The 19,620-nt window shown below is 42.2% G+C and overlaps 3 protein-coding genes across 11 annotated transcripts in view; 1 reads left to right on the top strand and 2 right to left on the bottom strand.

The window, feature by feature from the left end:
* Positions 1 to 926: 926 nt before the first annotated feature.
* LOC112453869 (type 1 phosphatidylinositol 4,5-bisphosphate 4-phosphatase) lies at positions 927 to 3,384 on the bottom strand. The gene is made up of 6 exons (XM_025014871.1): positions 3,186 to 3,384; positions 2,858 to 3,042; positions 2,542 to 2,751; positions 2,322 to 2,462; positions 2,186 to 2,240; positions 927 to 2,071 (listed from the first exon to the last, which is right to left on the bottom strand). The coding sequence occupies exons 1-6, from the start codon at positions 3,280 to 3,282 to the stop codon at positions 1,986 to 1,988; spliced, it is 774 nt and encodes a 257-aa protein (XP_024870639.1). The 5' UTR covers positions 3,283 to 3,384; the 3' UTR covers positions 927 to 1,985.
* A 214-nt stretch (positions 3,385 to 3,598) lies between these two features.
* On the top strand, positions 3,599 to 5,353 carry LOC112453870. Its single transcript, XM_025014872.1, has 2 exons — positions 3,599 to 4,044; positions 4,327 to 5,353. The coding sequence occupies exons 1-2, from the start codon at positions 3,947 to 3,949 to the stop codon at positions 4,973 to 4,975; spliced, it is 747 nt and encodes a 248-aa protein (XP_024870640.1). The 5' UTR covers positions 3,599 to 3,946; the 3' UTR covers positions 4,976 to 5,353.
* An 86-nt stretch (positions 5,354 to 5,439) lies between these two features.
* LOC112453867 overlaps positions 5,440 to 19,620 on the bottom strand; it is a 41,478-nt gene continuing 27,297 nt past the window's right edge. For 2 of the 9 annotated variants that reach the window (XM_025014863.1, XM_025014857.1), the window contains exons 8-20: positions 19,095 to 19,378; positions 18,897 to 18,992; positions 18,540 to 18,704; positions 17,808 to 18,167; positions 17,538 to 17,721; positions 11,075 to 17,136; positions 9,916 to 10,113; positions 9,374 to 9,652; positions 9,218 to 9,307; positions 8,969 to 9,125; positions 8,179 to 8,509; positions 7,070 to 7,238; positions 5,440 to 5,936 (exon numbers count right to left, since the gene is read on the bottom strand). In XM_025014863.1, coding sequence (XP_024870631.1) covers positions 5,907 to 5,936; positions 7,070 to 7,238; positions 8,179 to 8,509; positions 8,969 to 9,125; positions 9,218 to 9,307; positions 9,374 to 9,652; positions 9,916 to 10,113; positions 11,075 to 17,136; positions 17,538 to 17,721; positions 17,808 to 18,167; positions 18,540 to 18,704; positions 18,897 to 18,992; positions 19,095 to 19,378 — 8,405 coding nt within the window. In that variant the 3' untranslated portion in view covers positions 5,440 to 5,906. The other 7 variants (XM_025014859.1, XM_025014867.1, XM_025014862.1 and 4 more) reach the window with 7 other exon arrangements.

Below are 19,620 nucleotides of genomic sequence, written 5' to 3'. Positions count from 1 at the left end.
ATCTAGCGATAATGGAGGATTCACACCGCGTTCGACCGATAAATCCTCCATAACTAGAGACCTTATAGGCCATAAGACGATTTTGTCAAAATCCTACGAGAGAGAATACACATTCAGTACATTGGCTGCGTTCAGCCGAACCTCTGCTTAGCAAAGCGAAAGGTAGCAACTGAATGTGATTGGTTCTTACCTTTGGATCCAACCAATTACACTTAATTGCTACCTTTCGCTTCGCTAAGCAGAAGTTCGGCTGAACGCAGCCATTGGTCGCGTTCAGCAGACCAAACCGCTCAGTAGCAGTCGAACGTGATTGGCTCTTACTTTTAGAACCAACCAATCAACGAAGAGTGTTGATAAGACGACACTCAACAGTTGTGTCTGCTGAACGCGGCCATTCACTATCGGTAGAAAAATTAGAGAGAGAACATTACGTGGCTGTCCTCGTCCTACAGTATGCATGCACAGTACACAATTGATTTAAAATAAAAATATCTGATTGGTTGGTTCGGGGGAAAACTCCAAGCATCGGGGGCTGTGAGTGGTCAAACGGGACGCTCCCTTCTGCTTACCACGCTTAACGCGAATTCTGATTGGCTTCTGCTTTCTGCTATTCTGCCAAGGTGTGAATTTTTCAGATATCATTTCGCGAAGCTGTCTTGTTTATCCCACGATTTAGCGAAACTACTATTCGAAAAGTACGGATTGATTTAAATAATCTGTAATCGAAAGCACAAATTACATAACGCGCCGCATTTTCTGTATTTCCTGATTATTTTGTACATTGTTTGAATAACGTTCCTAATCACTTCTGTAAATGTAATATATGTATAATACACATATAAATGTTTCGTATGGCAATTAAATATTTGCCCATTTTTTTCTCGGGTCGACAAATTTATCCACATGTTATGTAATAAATACAGTCGTTAGTTTTTTACCAAACGGAATTTATTTTTTCAACAAGTAGTATAACATATCCTCCATTATGTGATAAGGAAACTTATATGTATAGAGTTGAGAATAGTTGTTTAGAAAGAGTTGCCTAGAAAGAAGTTGCATTTTGAAAGAGTATTGCAGATTATAAAAGGTATATGACACGAAAACCTAATCAATAAGACTATATTTCATGACCGATGATATCACGTGTACTTTACAGCGAAAACTCAAAACATCTTACAGTATTCTTCACGTAATAACCAGGGAAATTCTATATTTGGATTTTTATCTCACTAAGTGCATTATTTATATTATTAATATATACATTAGTATCTCCCACGTAGTTTCATTCATGTGTTGCTACAAAATCGATATAAACCCAGAAATTTATTTGAAACAATGCGATTTTTTTATGCTCTTAATACAGATGCTTTTATATAGAATATAGGAATAAATTTAAAAAACAGATTCGTACAGACCCGTATATGGGTTTTAAAACTTACTTCGTACGTACGATTGGAATATTATGAGCACATTTGCACTTTGATTCCATCTGTGTGCACTTAATACGCGTAATGTGTTATAGAAAGCATGTGTGTACGTATATTTGAATATAGAGCGTATTCTCTAGTCAGTAGGTAAAATAAAACTCGCGAGAGCCCATAGCTATTGCTCCTATGCTTGCACATATAAAAGTGCATAGGAACAATTTATTCTTCGTAAAATACAGGCTTCCCGAGAGAGATTTCCTACGATCGTTAGCTTACCTGAGGAAAGCCTCGCAAACGTTTGCTTTCTTCCCGATCGCGAAACACATTCATATGTGTATGCGTATTATATAAGAATGTATACATGCATTATAATAAACAATACAGATCTGCATACGCACATATGGCCATGTGTATAATATACCTATATACTCGTTCTTGCCTCAAAAGGGCTTGAAATGTCACATTGCTATAAACATTTTGTTCTAAATAGATTACATGACATTCATCTCTCAGTGGGTTTCGATTTATATTACCGGTTGCTCACTGCTGTTTGGGAGACTACATGGGACCCTCTATCAAACTGATCTTCATCGTACAGTAATAAATGCTGCGACCCAGGCATAAGAGCGCCAATAGAAATGCACCTGGAAATGATCCAAAAATGTGATGGACGAATCTTTTAAATAGCGACTGAATAGTAGAAGTTATTGACGACGTATCGACAATTTTCGAAATCTGAGATTACCGCTTGTACCTACCAATATAAGCTACATAAATTCCTCCGTTTGTTTTTACATATTTATAGGTCCCGACCTGTAATTGTGTACGGTATAAAATTAACATTATAGAAATCACCAACAAAATACAAACAAGAAATTGAGTTTATACACTTACCGTTACAGCTATAGCAATTACTAAGGCTATAATCCCGACGATAATGAATACAATCCCTCTTCCTCTAGCAAAGTCTGGACCAACGGAAGATATCTTACGGCAATGTGGACATCGAGCCAAAGCGTTATTTAACGTGTTAAACTGTGGAAGGCAACATTTCGAGACAAAAGAGCTCTGAAGATCAATAAAACAAAATAACTATAAATCTCTGATGACTCACCAAGAATGTGTCATGGCAATGGGCACATCCCACCCTGCACATGCCCGGCATTGACAGAACCGGCGGCGTAATGGGGCTCGGTGCCAGATTGATAATACGTTTACAATTTGGCCTGGGGCAGGCGATACGCTGCGAGGAGCTCTTACATATGAGCAGACAATTGCACGGACATCGTACGTACTTCTTTCCGGGTGGGGCATTTCGTATCGGCTGGCGAGAAAAGAAGACAATGGAAGTCGGTAAGTGGTAACAAAAACAGCGTCGTGTATCGGTAAACAAACCGCAAGAAAGAAACAATCTTCGACGAGACGCGTACCGTGGCCTCGTTACACTGACAACACTTAACGACGTGCTGATCCCTCTTGCCGGAAATGTCTATCATCGCCTGGCAAACCCTGCAGGTGACCATCGGCATGCCGCCCTGGATCGCGGACTGGTACGGCGGCGGCAGCTCGTCCGGCCCGATCGTGGAGACGGTGTGCACCGTCGACTGCGTCTCGTCTGAAACGACAGTTTCGGAATGTAAAGTGACACACCCGACCGACGAACGGGGCGTCCCCGGGAAAGGGCGGCCGCGCTTCTCGCTTCTTCTCTCGGCAGCGTGAATTCGCGCGGGGCAGCAACCTAAACTCCGTGTAACTCACCGATCGCATCGCCGACGGCATCGTTGCCGTGCGAGCTATACGTGACGTTCTCGTTCTTCAGCAGCGGCTGCCGCTCGCCCTCCTTGCCGTCTCCCATGCCCCCAACGACGACGGGATTAACTCGCTGTCACGGCACGACGGACACGGTTCGCTTCTATTGTTTGACAGAACGGCTCCCGGTGCATCGATGACAAGGATGACAAAATACGAATTCCCCCCTCCGCGCTGTCGTCCGCGGCGTCGCGCCAATGCAGATGGGAAACCGTGTGGACACCCGTCCCGCGGGCGTGAGAAAGATCGCGCTGTCCGGTCTCGGAGCGGGACGGCCGTACGGCGCAGCGTCGGCGGGAGAAGGAAGGTGGATCGTGATCGCGCCGGAGCAGGCGGACGGACGTGGAAGCGGTGAAGTGTGTTTCGGAACGTCGCCAGCGCTCTCGTTTTTCCTCACGTTGGCCACCCTGCGTCGGCTGATGTCGATATGAGTAACACGACGGGACGACGCACGAGATTGGTTATGAGACCGAGGCTCAGGCCGCTCAGGAGATTTTTCTAAAGAGCCGAAGCACCCTAATTCCGATTTAATTGAGCGATGGGGTCCACGAGGCGCAGTACGTCTTGTTGACGTTGTCCCTTCGCGGTTTAAAGCGAATCGCTGAGACCACGCGGCGGACCTCGCGATTGTTTTGCAGGGGCGACGCGTAATTGGATAATCAGCGCGTGTATAAACGGGAAAACATTTCCATCGACGTTTCACAACAATCATGGAGAGTATGGAGACCGTTAAACATTTGTGGAATGTCAATCAGTTCATGACGCAGCTGAAGAGCCCATTGGTTACGGAGTTACAGATGTTTTACATGTAATTTCCTGCACGTTTTTTTTTTACTGACATTACTTGTAATTAATATGAAGAAATATTGAATCCAGTTAAATTAATCATATTTTAATATTATTACTCGATTATTGTTGTTAAGTGTTTGGACATGTGCAAAAATAATTATATCAAGAATAACTTTGTAATTATATCTTAATAATTAGATTTAAATCTAAAAAGAAAGAAATTAATTGTACTTTTTTATTTATATATATCAGCAGATTTATAAAAGAATTCTTTTTATAATTTTTGTTAAAATATTTTCAGGCAAAAATGTAAAAATCTTAGCAACAGAGTAGAGCTGCCGCAGCAGAATTTTGGGCCGTCAGTGGCGTGTTCGCATTGTGGATCACTTTGGAGGAAGGTGGATCATCAAGTTCGGATAGTAAGTGGCAAAAGAATGTCTAAATCGGTGAAGAAGATCGTGCGAAATATGAATGAAAATCCAGATCAAAAGATTCCAAGAGTTCGCGCAACTTTGGCGTCGAAATCGATAAAAAACGAGATGAGTAGATTGGTCATCAAATGTTCTGTCTGTTCCAAGAACACCGAATTGCCATTCAAGAAAAAGAGCCACTTAAAGCCAAACAAGTTGAATAATTCACAGACAGAGACACCGCAAAGTAACCGAAGTAACCGCAAGAGGAAAAAGAAGAAATCTAAGGACAAGACCGCTGGTTTAAATATCTCAGGTTGCACGCCCGTATCACAATTGAACAAGAAAGATTATAGTAAAACACCTACAGCATCGCCTGTAATCACGCCTAAAACAATACCAAGTGACAAGAGATTGTCTACCCCCCATAAGAAACCCAAGAAACTCAACATAGAGCGATTAAAACGTATTATGGAGAATAAGACGACAGCACCTGCAAAAAGAAAGAACTTGCACAGTTTTCTGGCCGAGCTATATTGAAAATATAGGTATTTATATGCAATATGTACATATTGTAAATATCCTTGCGGTGTACAATGTACAATAACATTTTTAAAATATTTTTTAATAATATTTTTTAATAAATGACTAAAACGATATGTGAGTTTAATGATTAGAAGTATAATTAAAATTTTGGACTTGAAAATTTAGAATCATGTCTCTGTCTCTAAAATATTAAGATATGGAGGGGGATGTATCGATTTGTAAAACAAACATTTTGCATTATTAATACAGGGTTCTTGTTAGGCTTTTAAGCTAATAAGCTGAGAAGCTTATCTAATTGTTTTCTAATTGAAAAGTACTATTATTAAACCGCAGCTCAAAATATGAATATTATAAGTAATATCTCATTTAAAAGATTTTTAAGACGTGATTCAAGAAACAGTTATAAATATGGTCCTTATTAAATAAGATTAGAAAGAAGGAATTATGAATACCATGAGTTTTTAAATTAAATCATCTATTTCTTGGAAAACAGTAATATAAAGCAGAAATAAATACATGTTTCTCAAACATTAATAATTACGCTATCCATCAAGAAGTAAAGAAACATTCGATTGCATTGTTGCACATGTTTAGTTGCTGACAAGTAGAACACGTAGAGATGAACACTATTTCTTCACGCCGAATATTTGCGAATGTTTGCAAATGAGACGTCGAGTTAACGTGCAAATCGCATCACGCCACGTCGAAGAGTAAAAATATAAGTTTTTGGCATTATATCGTAACTAAATGACGGTTGTATTACAAATACTCCCGTTCCTGGTAATGGTCCTACACTATTTTTCACTTTGTGAGCTTACGTGGTCCATGCAAATAAGATAAATACACTATACAATATACGGTCTGTCACTTATGGCTTCGGATACGCGCGTCCGGTCTTTTTTTCCCCGAGATTCTCCCTCCGCAGTCACTCCAGTGGAATCTCCTGCTTTACGACCTGCAACATTGGGGGTATACTTTATGCACGGTGAAGTTGTAGAATTTTAATGTATTCCCGCGGCACATACCTCTCGCTCGTATACCTTATTTACTTCGATATCCGCATAAAAAAGGCAACTCACACAGGATAGGGAAATCGTTATTTACGCAGTGGGAAGCTGCGAACGGCCGCGCGGATCCACGTTGTTGGACATTAAATTTTTATTTCGCTTTAAGTAGCGCATATAAAAGCACAGCCGATAGCATTCTCTTAGTTTCCAGAATGAGAATTATTATCAAAAATTGAGGAATGAACGAAATGTATTCAGCTTTGTCCGTACATGTAATAAATCATTCATATAATGCATACTTTATCAAAGTTTAAATATTTTTATGCGGAATTATGTAAATATGTAAATTTGATTGTTTAAGATTAATTAATACATTATTTTGAAATTTCGCCGAGAATCTGTACAGAGAAATAGATCAGTATTCAAGTATTGATTAATGTTCAAAACATTTAAATCAAAATAAAATTTTGATTTAAATATTTTTTTATATTGTCTCCAATTATGCTTTTATACTTGATATTGATTTAGTTAAATTCTGAATATAGAATAGAAAAATGTCTATTTTAACGCATTTTAATTCTTATTATACATATATAAAACATTTTTCTCTAATTTCTGTTTACTTCAGCAGACTGATCAAAATAAAATTTTATCCTGTAAAAGGAAAGAGCAGCAAAATATATATATTTTTAAATCTGGAGAACAATTCCACATGTTACATAAATTGTTAATGAAATTTAGAATGGATCCTCGTTAAATCTTTCCCCAGCTCATCTATTCTTCACAGTGCGCTCGGAAAGAGTGTAAGGACATGTAACAGTACCGCGAAATACGACATCAACAATACGAGGTGCGGCCGTTCGACAGCGTCATTCGTGGCGATCTATTCACTTTTACGGTTTTTCGGCCGGAATGTTTCGTGCACAAGCAGAGGAATTCTACTTTCATGCAACTACCATGTTAATTCGGTCAGTGGGTCGCGGCAGGAGGTGCGAGGAGGAATCGGAAGAGCCAGAGGAAGAAGGCCGGGCGACGACGAAGGAGGTGGAGGACGACGAAGAGGAGGAATCGTGTTAGTCACCTGAATGCAAGCCTCGAGGTAATCCCGCTCGGACATTTCCTGGTCCTTCGCAGGGGGAACTTTTCCCCGTCGGCGCAACTCTTGCTTGGCGTCGTTCAAGTCAAAGATCCCCACTGGGTCCAGCCTGCCCTTGAGCACCAGGCCCGCCAAGTACTCAATGTAGTGCTGCCTGCGGGGGAAAAGTACCCAAGATTTTAGTCAGGCCCACGGCACGGCGGTCCCCCGCCTTTGCGCTTTACCTCGACCAGGTCGTTCCTGTAATGCTGCGGGTCGCGCCCGTACCAGTTCGCGGGCAGTTTCCGCCCGGCGCGTCGCACGCACGTTTCGAGATCGTCCACGTTTAGCAAGGGCAGCGGATCCAGCTGCGTCAAACGGATCTTTCGAACTAGATACTCGACGTAATGAATCCTACAGGAGATACACGGAGGATCTCGTTAGCGTTCAGCTGGGGGGTGAGGGTGAGGGCGAGGTATAGCGAAGGACGGCTTCGAGAGATCGCTCAAGAAAACGCTCGGAATCGCCGTGCGATTGGGAGCGACAGCCCCGATATACTCGCGCGTGAGCGAAATTCTAACGCCGATCGGCGAACGCGTCGCGGAATACCTATTCAGAATGTAGCGAGACTGAAGGGTCTTGATTTCGAAGAATTACTGAAGTAACTTTATTTGATGCGTGAAGTTACACTTCTCAATAAAATTAAAGGGCCACTTAAAATCAGCGCTAAAGAGGACCGAATTCAAAGTCACGTATCTTTGCGAAAAAATGAGCGATGTTTGAAAAAGCGTCTTAAAGCCTAACGCTATAACCAGGACTATTTGTGAAAATAGTCCTGGTTGTTTAGGAAAAAAAAGAGATACACATATTTCGGTATTTGTAATCTTGACTGATAATTTCTGTAAAGAGTTGCTAGCAACTGTTGTGATCTGTAATTGGTGAAACGACAATGAAGGAGTTTCCTCGAAACACGTTTCAAACTTTTGTCTTTTAGCTTTACGATCCGCAAAAAATTCAGCTTGTAATTTTACAAATAAATTTGTTAATAACACGTCTAAGACGTCTTATCGCGAATACCGCGCGGGTGTCGTTTGCCGCGATGGGGGGCTGCTCACCTGCACAGACCGGCGTGGCCCTCGACGACGTCGGAATTGCACACAGCGTCCACTACCCCGGTCGGCGTTTCTTTCTGCAGTTGCACCTTGCACCTGCGTTCCCCGACCGGGCCCTCGGTGTCATAACCGATGCCGTTTTCCCTGAGCAACTGCTGCAGCTGCGCCGGCTCCTTGTCACGAAGGTAGAAGAGGCAGTTGCGCGGATGATGGGCGTGCAGGCCCAGTTTGGCGCAATAAGGGCTGACCGCACATTTCGCCCCCATCATGAAAGCCTTGCCGCAACCGCAGCAAAACTCATATTTACACTGGCTGCACGTGAAATGCATGCAACCTATAAAAATTCACGAGCTCTCTTTTTTTTTTTCACCGAGCTTCGAAAAATGTTCCTGTGATATGCATATCGAATAATTTAGAAAAAATATCTCGCCCCATATTTTAAACTCATCCGAGATGGATAAAAAAAAATAGCGCGGTATTAAAATGGTCCGCGCGTATATTAAGATAATATTTGGAATCAACATTCATTAATTCTTGCATTACCATATTGTTTTTGCAAAAGCAATAACTACTGGCGATGTGGTTTATATTTCACAACTTTTATATAGTAATGATTTTCTTTTACAAATATTTAACGTCAAAGAAAGAAAAAATATTGTGAAAGAGCAACTTTTGTAGAAGATATATATTACATTAAATATACTTGAGTTGGGAATTAAATAATAAAATTTCACAGTAAATGATGAAACTGAATAAAATTATCTTTGCAGTAAAGCGCAGCAGTTATAATTACCTCCTCGAGATAGAGAATAACGGAATTTGCACTTAGGACAGTCGATGCCATTGTCGGCCAGATGTTGGGCCAAACCTGCGGCTTGATTGTCGGGATCATTCTCGTCTTTCCAAGCGGCAAATTTCTCGCATGAGAGTCCCTCGTGTTGTTTCTCCCACTAAAAATAGAGATATTAGAAAATAAATTATTGCTTCATTGTATATATAACACAAGCGTAATCGGAATCATGAAATCATGTTTTATACATACCGGTCTTCGGCAAAAGGCACAAGTGACAGATCGACAGTCGGGACAGATTAAACGCTTCTGGCCGGGATCGGCATAAAATCCGCTCGAACACTGGAAAATAATAAGTAATTTACTTTCAAATAGCGAGTTAAATGAAGATTGCCATTAAATAATTACCTGAATGCACCACTTAAAATTCGGATCTTGCATTAGAGTCCGATCTCTGAGCTTCCTTTGGAAGAGCTCGTGAATCGGCGGGTCCAGCAGAGTCTTCAGTTGGATGTCCAAATTGCTGAAATACTCGAGAACCTCGTCTTCGCTCGCGTCTTTGAGATTAGGCTCCTTGCAGTAGGGACAAACGGCATCTGTGATGTTCCTGTCGCTGATCTGAATGGTGAAATAATTCCTCGCGCATTCGTTGCAGCAGCGATGTACGCACTTCAGCATGGACACAATCTAATTGAGAGAAATACCGACAAGTGTAGCACAGGTAGAACTAAAAAAAATAACAATGCGCTTTGATTCCTGCTGATATTTTTTGATTATTTTAGCAAGATAAGATTCATAAAAAATAAGATTCGCAAAGATTATTAAATCCAGACGGAAAGAAATATGATATAATATTTTTCTCGAAAGTCGTTCTTTCTGAAATTAACCAAAGGATTTTACTTTTCTTCAGTTATTCAGATTTCTCGCTTCGGCGACAACTGGATACCCACTTGACTCATTGCGAAACGACCGGTGCACAGCTCGCACTCCTGCTGCAAGAAGGCCAGCGCCGATTCCACGCTGGGGCATTCTTTCGCGGCCTGGAGTGCCTCGGCGTCTCCGAACTTGAGGGCCAGCAAACTGGCGGCTATCTCGGCCTCATCGTAATTCGCGGCTCGACCTTCCGCCAGGAGACGACGCGCTATTCTCTGCACACGTGACGGACATAAGATTGCTCCGATATCGGCACGTACGCAATTTCCACATATCGTATAAAAAGGGAATCTTTAGCTTCGTCTACAAATCTCGACCTAAGAAAAACTTGAGATCTATCGTCTATCGATGTAAACATTTACAACAAGGGCCGTGCGTGTAAATCGTTACAACTTAAAGCGGCATTTTGGACATTATGAAGAGCATTGTTGCGCAATGTCGACAATTTCGCGCAGTTCGCAGATGAAGTTAAATTTTAAATTCAACAGATAAGTTACAGAAGATAAAGTAAAGTACTCTGTTGCTCATTAGCTAAATCAGCAATTAAAAATACTTCGAAAGTAGGAAGTTTAAAGTGTCCGTCATGCAAGAGGAAGTAGACCGCGCCAACGTCTAGAAACGAGCTCTTTTTCACTTGACAAATGTAAAACTTTCGAAAAACCTAAGTTTCAGCTGAAACTTCGACATTTTGCCTACTACTAAAATGACGCCATTAATTCATATATTTACAATTATGCGTACACAACATTAAATATTTTACATCTAAAATGGTGAATATGTCCAATATAATACGTCTTTAATTGTGATTAAACACCATCATATTTTAGAAGATGCGTAACATTTTTTTTCTTTCGACAGACAATGAATTATTTACGACACAATACTTACCTTCGCGTTAGCCACATCTCGTCACAAATGATTAATCAATGATTAATAAATGGTGAAATGATATGAATCAATTAACGCGCGGTTAAAACATTGAGAGGGACACCTATTTGTTGCGTTCGATTCCCGGTCCCACTCAATTGGCGTTTCGAGCTGTTTGTAGACATTGGCCTGCCAACGGCGGAAAAGGCCGGTTCTTGGCGGCGCAAACATTCGCGAGGACTTATTGGCAACTGACGTTTCTACGAGGGGAGGGTCGTGTGTGTCACTTGGCAATTCTCGTCTACTGACCTCCCGCTCCGTTTTGGGAGATCCTTGTCTCTTGCGCCCGATGCTTTCCACGTGCGCCCTCACGGCATTCTCTTCGCCCTCGAACCGACGGATGCAACTGGCTACGAGGGAAAATCGTTTCTTGAGCGCTCGCGCCCGATCCACCCCCTTTAACGTGTCATCTTTCTCAATTTTCATCTCTTTACTCCCTGTACTCGCCCTTCGACCTATCTTCGCGCGTTTCTCTCGTGACTCATTACTCGTGATTTTAAATGTCTTTAGAGTATCGTTCTGCACTACTGACTGATCCCTTTCCTTAGTTTCGCTCGCGTCTTCAAGCTTTATCTCATTCTTCTTTGAATCGTTCTTTTTTGACTGGATATCTTCCTTGGATTTTATACTCTGTCCAATCTTTGTCGAAGACAAAGCTGCCGCTGAATCTATTGTAACAACGTTAGAATCTGTTTTAAGATTCTGAGAAACTTTTAATATATTTTCATTAATTTCCGCGTTCATTTCCGGTCGGGATAATTCAATGACCGTAGTGGCAGCTTCTGTTGGTGTCTTTAAATTATTTCCTTCATTTTCTTGCGTTACCTGAGGGATGCTTTCTGTTCCGTTCGAAATGCTGGCTTCATTGTTACTCGTTTCGTTGTGTATTATATCGTTGGTCTCTTTATCAGGCATTTCAAATTGTTCCGAAGTTTCGACCCGTTCATTCGTCTCTTCTTCTTCGGACGGTAGGTCTTCGTACACATCTTCTTCCGCCGAATCTTCGAGCTCACTTGACTTAATCTCCCGTTCGTCGACCGAGTCTTCGGACGACGTGGAATTATGATCGTGGCTTTCCGTCTCGTACGAATAAGTGACGTCCTCACTTTCCTCGGATTCGCTTGTGCGCTCCTCCTCTTCAGACTCCGATATTTCAGATCTTATCTCATTTAGCGTTTTCTCCAACAACAACTCCGCGTCCGTGAACTCCTCGACGGAATTGTATTCCGAGTTATGATCAGAAATGTACTTCGCCGTACCTGTGTCCTCGTCCCCCTCAGAATAGTCGGAATCGGAGCTGAAAGGATCCGAGCTTTCTCCGATCGCGTTTTCGACTTCCAATTGTTTGCCGAGATCCGCGGGCGGATCGTTATGCCTCGAGTTCGACGCTTGTGAATTCTCGTTTAATTCCGATTCTATTGACTTAACTTTCGGAGGTTCTTCGGTTTCTTCACTTTCCACGGCACTCTCTTTACTCTCTTTAGCATGATTCTCATCCAAGATTTGCTTGTCTTTCACATTTTCTGTAATTTCAATCGCCCTTCCGTTACTTGATTTAATTTGATTTCTCATCAGTTTGTTAGTATTCTCAGAATCAATTTTCCGCACGGTTGGCGGGTTCAATACGTTAGTACTTTCCTGAATTTTTAAAGATAATTTCGAAACTGCCTGCGACATTACTGGCAATTTCGTCGATCCACTCTTTAATAAAGACGTGTCATTTATTTTAGAAGAATTTGATAGGGCAGTGTCTGTTGCTCGCGTGATTTTTCGTTGTTTTAGAATGGGTATTTTCGACGGTAAAGTCGTTTTAGGTTTTAAATCATCTTTCTTCGTTTTTATTAGAATTTTATCATCATTCGAGATTTCACTTTTGTTATTTATTTTTTTTACTGCTTGATTTTCAAAAGCCTCCGCTTTTATACTTTTCGAGCCTCGCGGATTTTTATTTTGGACATCTTCAATATTTTTGTTTTTAGAATTTTCCGATTTATTTCCATTATATTTTTTAACAATAGGCAATTTAGTTTGCGATTCGGTATTACTCGCGTTATTAACTATCGATATTTTCTCTGAACTGGACGTAGGAAGTTTTTTATTGTCATTTACTTTCATGCTTCCTGTAGTTTTTGGCATAGTGGTGTTATTTAATAACCGTTTAACAATTTTGTCTGGTATTTCTGACGGTAAGAACGTTTTAGGTTTTAAATTATCTTTCTCCATTTTTATTTTATCATCAACAATTGATTTATTATTACTGCCTGTCTTATCGCTCGCGATACGCGTGGACTTTAAAGGTTCTTTAATTCGCGATTCATCGGACTGCATTGCTCGATTCGACTTTTTAGCAATCTCGCTAGCCGTTGCTCTCGCTTTCGTGACGGTCGTACTGTACGGACTTGCGCTTTTCCGCGCTAAATTTTTCCTCGGTCCGCTACCTGATTTTTTTACTATCTTAACGGGCGACTTTCTTCGGACGATTTTTTTAAGAGGCGATCTCGATCTGTACTTCATGACCGGTTTTGTAATTACGCTTTTACAAGATTGATTTATTTGGTCTGTATTTCTTTCTATCGAGCTCTCGTTACTCGGTAATTTTGACGATGCCGGTTCAATTTGTTCGTTACGTGCGACGATTAAAATTTCGTTCCCGGACGAATCGACGTCTTTCGCATTCTCTTTGCCGATCGCATCAACGCCTTCGATCTGATCTATCTCGCGTTCGACGATATTCGCGATATTTTTTATCGGCGCGCAATCGTTCACCGTTGTTACTGGCGATTCCGATATCTTTATTTCAAAGGTGTCAGGTATTCCGGGCGTCACGTCGCTGACATTCGCTATAATGGGATTCGGGAAAGAGTCTTTGTTGGCTGTTGAAGCAATATTTCTCCCCTCGGTCGGCGTTACGAAGAATATATTGCTATTTTTAAGCGCGTGTAAGATGTTCCTTGTTGTTGAATTTGACATTTGCGCGTCCTGTTTCTTGTCATCGTGAGATTGAGAAACTTCATCTTCGAGATAAGGTTTCTCATCGCGATCGATGGGGTACGAAATACTTTCTTTCGATTCTAAGGGGAGAGCATGTTCGACAGATAAGGGAGGAAACGTGTTGTTATTACTATTTGATAATTCGCGTAATTGATCGTGTATATTTTCGTTGGAAGGCTTGTTAATATTTGTAACGACGTTTTCATCGACAGTAAGTTTTGAAGTTTTGGGATCGTCCAAGCTTTTTGATATTTCAAGATGCGAAGTATTTTCAGGACAAGTATTTGCTCCGACATTATTTTCTGAGAAAGAGGTTGACATTACTTTAGCATGCGTTATGTGATTATGTGGAGGTGCAATTATTTCATGATTATCTGTCGGATTTCTCGGATTGTAAAAGTGCAATTTATCTTGATTTTTAATATTTTCGACATTTTGTGAATCTGTCATAGATTGAATGTCTGAGGTCGGTTCGATCATTGAACTGTCAGATTTTGCCGGGACAAATGTAATTTCCGTCCCTTGATCACGCAGATTCTTTAAATCCATTTTTTCAGGGGCACGCGAGTGTGTTAATGGCGATAGGATATTTTCATCGATTCGCGATTGAGTAATGGTTAAATTATTGACCGTATTTTGTTCAACGGGCACGTTTTCTTTCAACGTAGTTTCATTTTTATCGTCGCTCGCGGGAGTGTGATATGTGACCGAAATTGTCTGTTCTACTTTTTCCGAAACGTGCACCGCATTTTTCGAAACGATCGGCTTTGTATCATTTTTATCATGATGCAATGTCGTTCCGTGATTATCGAATATTTCGATGGGCGGTGATTTAACGTCGAGAGAATGATCGGGTACCTTTGCGGGAGATGAAATTGACGAGGTTGGTGATGTTGAAACATGCGTGCGAGATGAATCGTTTGATTGTCGTTCGTCTCGTTTGTTAATATCCTGTTCATTTGATTGCACATTAGTCACGTTTGTTATTACTTCGCGCGAAACAGGCGGATGATCAGCGTTAGAATTATGCACGATCGGATCATTTTGTGAAACATTTGTTTCCGTCGTCGATTGAGAGACCGATTTTTCCGCGTTAGAATCGTTTATAGAAGCTAATGAATAACTTTTATCTTGCGACGAATCACTTTTTAAAAGTGGATCAATGCCTGTAAAGGCGTTATCAGCGAGAAGCTTTTCATGAGATGCTTTTTCGGAAGAGCTTTTTGCTTCCTTTGATGATGATGGCGTATCAGTCGAGCTATCGCCTGCGATTGTAAGCTCGAGAGGTTTCTGAACGATAGATTGATCATGCGTTGAAGATGCTGTTAACGGTTGCACATGAGAGCTCGATAATTCACCTGAATGCATTTCCTCAGCTGATCTTGCCTCCGACACCGTTTCGTCCTCGACAGATTTTTCTTGATTATTATCTCTCGCAGGCGTGTCAACTATCTCTAAAGAATTCTTACGTGAATGTATTTCCCTGGCGACGTCCGGCACTCCGGCTATTCCTACACTCGACGCTGCCACTTCATTCGCAGTCTGCGATTCTTCGGGATTGTCTTTGTCCATTAAGTCCAGCGAATCGGAAAACGTTTCGGATGTCAGATCCGTCGCGATGTTAGTTTGCGAAATGTTAGACCCGTTCGTGTCTGTACGTACCGATCTGACATCCTGATGCTGTTGCTTAATGTCTGGAACGCTCGAGCGGGACTTTGCCATCCGAGAATCCGGAAGTTTAGATGTGTCGATCTTCTTATCGGCAATCTTGCTGCTCCTCAATTTTTTAGAACTTTTGTCCGGATGTTTATCTTTTCGATCCTTCTCCCGAAGCGATCCTTCTTCCGATCCAGTTGTGTTTTCAAGCACGGTTGCAGAAACAGACATTTCTTCGTCAGCGTCACGGGTCCTTGGTGCGCCGACGTTCCTGTCGCTGATTTCGGCCTCAGACACGCCGGTTTTGGGGTCATCGGTCTTCATATCGTGTAAGGTATTTAATCGATTCATAAGTTGCACGTCGGAAGTTACGTTGACATCACCTTTCTCGGGCGACAGCATTTGCATCGCAGTTATGAACGGCGTCAAAAACTGCTGCGGCAGCGATTTCACGGCGGATAGTAGAGCTTCCACCGTCACGACGTGTGGCTCGTCGTTCTGCCTGGGGATTTCCCTTATGACACGCTGATCAGATTGCTCCCGTGTGGCAAGATCCCTCTCGGATGCGTCCGCGTGTGCTTTCTCCGTCACGTTCGCCGTGCCTGCGCTCGAGGATTCGTCTCGCGTTGATGTCCGCTGCGGCAATATATCGGCTCGTTGGGGAACACTCGAATTCGGGAAAGAGATACGGAGTGCGTCGTTCAATTCCGCAGACTTCCCAACTTCGACGAGTGACTCGCTGCTGTTCCCCGTCGTCCCTACATCAGAAGGTAATTCAGGACCACTCGAAGTTTCCTGACGCGCAGAAGAGGACTGACCCGGTTCCGTGTAACTCGTTGTGTCAAGCGCAGAAGTTCCATGCGGTGAGGATACTTCAACTCCGACGTTATTTGGCGATAATCTTTCCTGTTCCTCCGGTGAATTCGTAACTTCCGTCGTCACTGCAGTTTCGTCGATCGATGTCGTCGAGGTGTCGGCATGCATTTCTTTCGTCTTTTCGTGCGACCGCGCGGTCTGTTTCACCTCGACGTCGTCGCTTTCGCTCTTCTGGCCGTCAGATTTTGACAGCTCGGATCCGGTAATTCGCACAACAGTCTTATCAGTGTCAATCGTCGATGATTCTCCGGTCAAACGATCATCGTCAGTTTTCGAGGAGTATTCAGGCGCGCGCGAGGAGTCCACTACACTTGTCTTCGCGAGATCATTGATTGTGGTTGCGGGAATTTCCGTGGGCAACGCGGCATCTACTTGATCCAGGTCTTCTGTCGGTTTCGTAGCGTTCAACGAGTACTTTGAGTCGTCCCGCGAATCTACGGTTGCCTGTTCTTGCCGCGTGATCGCAAGATCGCTCGGTTCCGCTACGTCGGGCGCTTGTTGTACGGCCCTTGGGACCAGATTTGGATCGATTAGAACAGTGGGCTCATCGGAGCGGTCGTACAGATTATCAGACTTATTATTACCCAGTTTGTTCGGGGGATCTTTCTCGTGTCGCCAGTTATCGGTCAGTTCTCTGAGGGCTGCCAGTTGCTTTTGAAAGTCGGCCTGCAACGCCACGAAATGATCAACAATTGGTGACATTACCTGCTTCTGCGCCTCCGTATCGGACACATTCGGAACTTGTTCCGCGGGACCTATTCCCGTCCCGCCCACCGCACCCGCTGCGTCTGCAGCAAAAAGAAAGACCGGCGCGTGATCGATGATCTTTGTTTCTTCCTCGAGTATTAACTTGCGACTTTTTCGTAAATGTGGAGATACAAATAAAGTAATTAATCTCTCAATTTAATATATTTTTCTATTGCGCATAGAAATATAAACCGTTTTTTTTTACCGCAAACTGTAATAAGCAAAGAGTAACAATTTTCAGATTGCATATAAAATAAAAAAAAAAATAATAATATCTCTATATATTTTTAAAATATATAAAATATTGAATAATAAAATAATATATATGAATATTGCTTATTATATAAAATAATATTAACATATTTAAGTATCGAAAACATTGGTAAGCGCTATGAAATTATCATGATCGGTGTAATCGGTGTGTATCGAAAACTTCACTGACCTTCGTGCGGTGCAGCCTCCTCGTTTTCCACCCCGACCGGAGGACCCCAGATCCTCATTAGAAAGGGCTTGAGCTGATTCTTTTGCAGCTCGAGCAAAGTGGCATCCTCGACACCGGTATTATTGTCGAGAGCTCTGACAACATCCGCGAGCGCAAAGTTTCCCTTCGCCATTATCTGTTCACACTGCCAATCGAAAAGACGACAAATCAATATTGATCAAAGTGTTGTAAATCCGTCGAAATATTATTAGATTTTTCCCTCGCACGCACTTTCTGCTGCCTGCGTTGGATGGCCGTCGCGACTGCGTTCCACATGTCACCCTTGACAGATCGCAGGGCCTCTTTCGCCTCGGCTGGCGAGAGCACGCCGATGCTGTTCTCTTTCAATTCCTTGCCCTGTGCGGTCACCAGGACCTGCACTGTCTCCACCAGATGCGGCCACTGCGTCTGAAGCCACTCGATCGGATTCGGGGCACCTTGTGCCAATGCGACTTGGACATCGTCGGTCGTGAATCCCTGCTTCTCGGCTTCCCGCAGGATCTCCACTATCTCCAGTCCTTGACGCGTCAACGTGGAGATCCCTTGGCTGGCACTGGGACCTGCCTCCGCGTATCTCGATTGGCTGGGTTCCTGAAATCAAAAGCACGTTGCTGTTAACGATCGTCTCATCAAAAATGGGCAAAAAGCACGAAATTGCAATGGATGTTACTTGATCTATTGGTAGTCACAATCGCAGGGGGTTCCGCCATCACAGATTATCTTTAAGCGTATGTCTAAATTAATACCAGGACTAGAGCAGCAGCTGTAAATGTATTACGCAAATAAGCATGATAAATAAACAAGTAAGAGCGATCTATTTAAGCGGTTGGTGGATGCTAAAGAAATAAAAATATCCTGCCTACGTTCACACCGAGGCTAATTATCGCGACGGTTGGATCGAGGATGACGAGGTGTACATAAAAATCCATCAGGCTTGTAAGCTCAGTTCGTAAGCGAGTTTACCCTGGAACGATAATAAAGGTGAGACGAGTCGATGGAGTTTCTTCTGGTCCGCTCTCTGCTCCTCTGCCCGGTTATCAGCTGCTGAAGATACTGTTCCTGCAACGCTCGCGGATACAAATCGGGACTGTTTACGAATCCGGCTTGTTCCTGAAACAAATGCTCCGTCTTGTTTCCTTTATTAGAACACATAAAGAACGCGTTTTTTTTATCATATATCAACGTGAAGGATGCAAGACATTTTATTTCTCTTCATAGAATACTTTACTGTCAATGGTTGTTTATAGGCTCGATTGCTCTTATCCAACATTTAATTAGGCTTTAATTTATTCACAAATTTATTCACTACTTTTCGCTCACCTCACCATCGCTATCGTCGTAATATAAGTAACTCTTTGGTGTTCCTACCGACGCGGATCTTCCGAGAGTCCCTTTTGCAGGGAGATAGTCGTAAGTCTAAAATATTTCAATATAAAATTTATTTTACGCCATTTAATCTTTTGTTTATATAATCTTTTCGTTCATATTCGAGTAATATCTTGCTTATACAATTCTTACTTGGGTCGAGATATTTTGCGGTGGAGGAGATGTTCCCGTAGACACCGAATGGCTCTTCGAAAGTTTTCCTCGAATCCTTTCCTCGCGTGGCGTCGCGTTTGTGTCCGCTTTAGAAGTATTTGCAATCGAAGAAGACGTTAACGCCGAGGACGATGCTTCTAACGACAAGTTCTCATCGACCGGCAATGCTGCGTCTGTTGACGCTTCTTTTGCTTGCGCAGCTACGGCCGTGATCGTAGTTTTAGCGTTCTCTACGAGAGAATCATTGTCTGGAACAATCGCTTCTGAAAATCACAAATTTACTCATGATTCAGTGCGATTCTGAATTATTTCTTCCTAAATTGTGATTTTAAATATACCATTTGATTAATGCTACTGTGTTTCCTCACAAGTGTACAAGATGTATATCTTTTTCAGGGTCATCCGGAAATTATATAACATTTCTGGCGATCGAGAGGAAGAATAAAATTGCGAATTAAATACTGATTGGAGAATTTTGGTGTACAAGATTTAAATATTAGTAATG

Source organism: Temnothorax curvispinosus, unplaced genomic scaffold (assembly GCF_003070985.1).
Source record: "Temnothorax curvispinosus isolate PA1 unplaced genomic scaffold, ASM307098v1 QBEX01004747.1, whole genome shotgun sequence".
Taxonomy (NCBI): Eukaryota; Metazoa; Arthropoda; class Insecta; order Hymenoptera; family Formicidae; genus Temnothorax; species Temnothorax curvispinosus.
The sequence above is the reverse complement of the archived record's forward strand: the minus strand, read 5'-3'. Positions and strand labels throughout refer to the sequence as shown.

What these genes read in the sequence shown, in the direction of transcription:
- LOC112453869 (XM_025014871.1), bottom strand. Translation starts at nt 3,282, where the DNA reads ATGGGAGACGGCAAGGAGGGCGAGCGGCAGCCGCTGCTGAAGAACGAG. An exon ending in GTCAGTGTAACGAGGCCACG is followed by an intron (nt 2,752 to 2,857) that starts GTACGCGTCTCG and finishes TTTTCTCGCCAG; the next exon opens with CCGATACGAAATGCCCCACC. An exon ending in TAATTGCTATAGCTGTAACG is followed by an intron (nt 2,241 to 2,321) that starts GTAAGTGTATAA and finishes ACACAATTACAG; the next exon opens with GTCGGGACCTATAAATATGT.
- LOC112453870 (XM_025014872.1), top strand. Translation starts at nt 3,947, where the DNA reads ATGGAGAGTATGGAGACCGTTAAACATTTGTGGAATGTCAATCAGTTC. An exon ending in GAGTTACAGATGTTTTACAT is followed by an intron (nt 4,045 to 4,326) that starts GTAATTTCCTGC and finishes AAATATTTTCAG; the next exon opens with GCAAAAATGTAAAAATCTTA.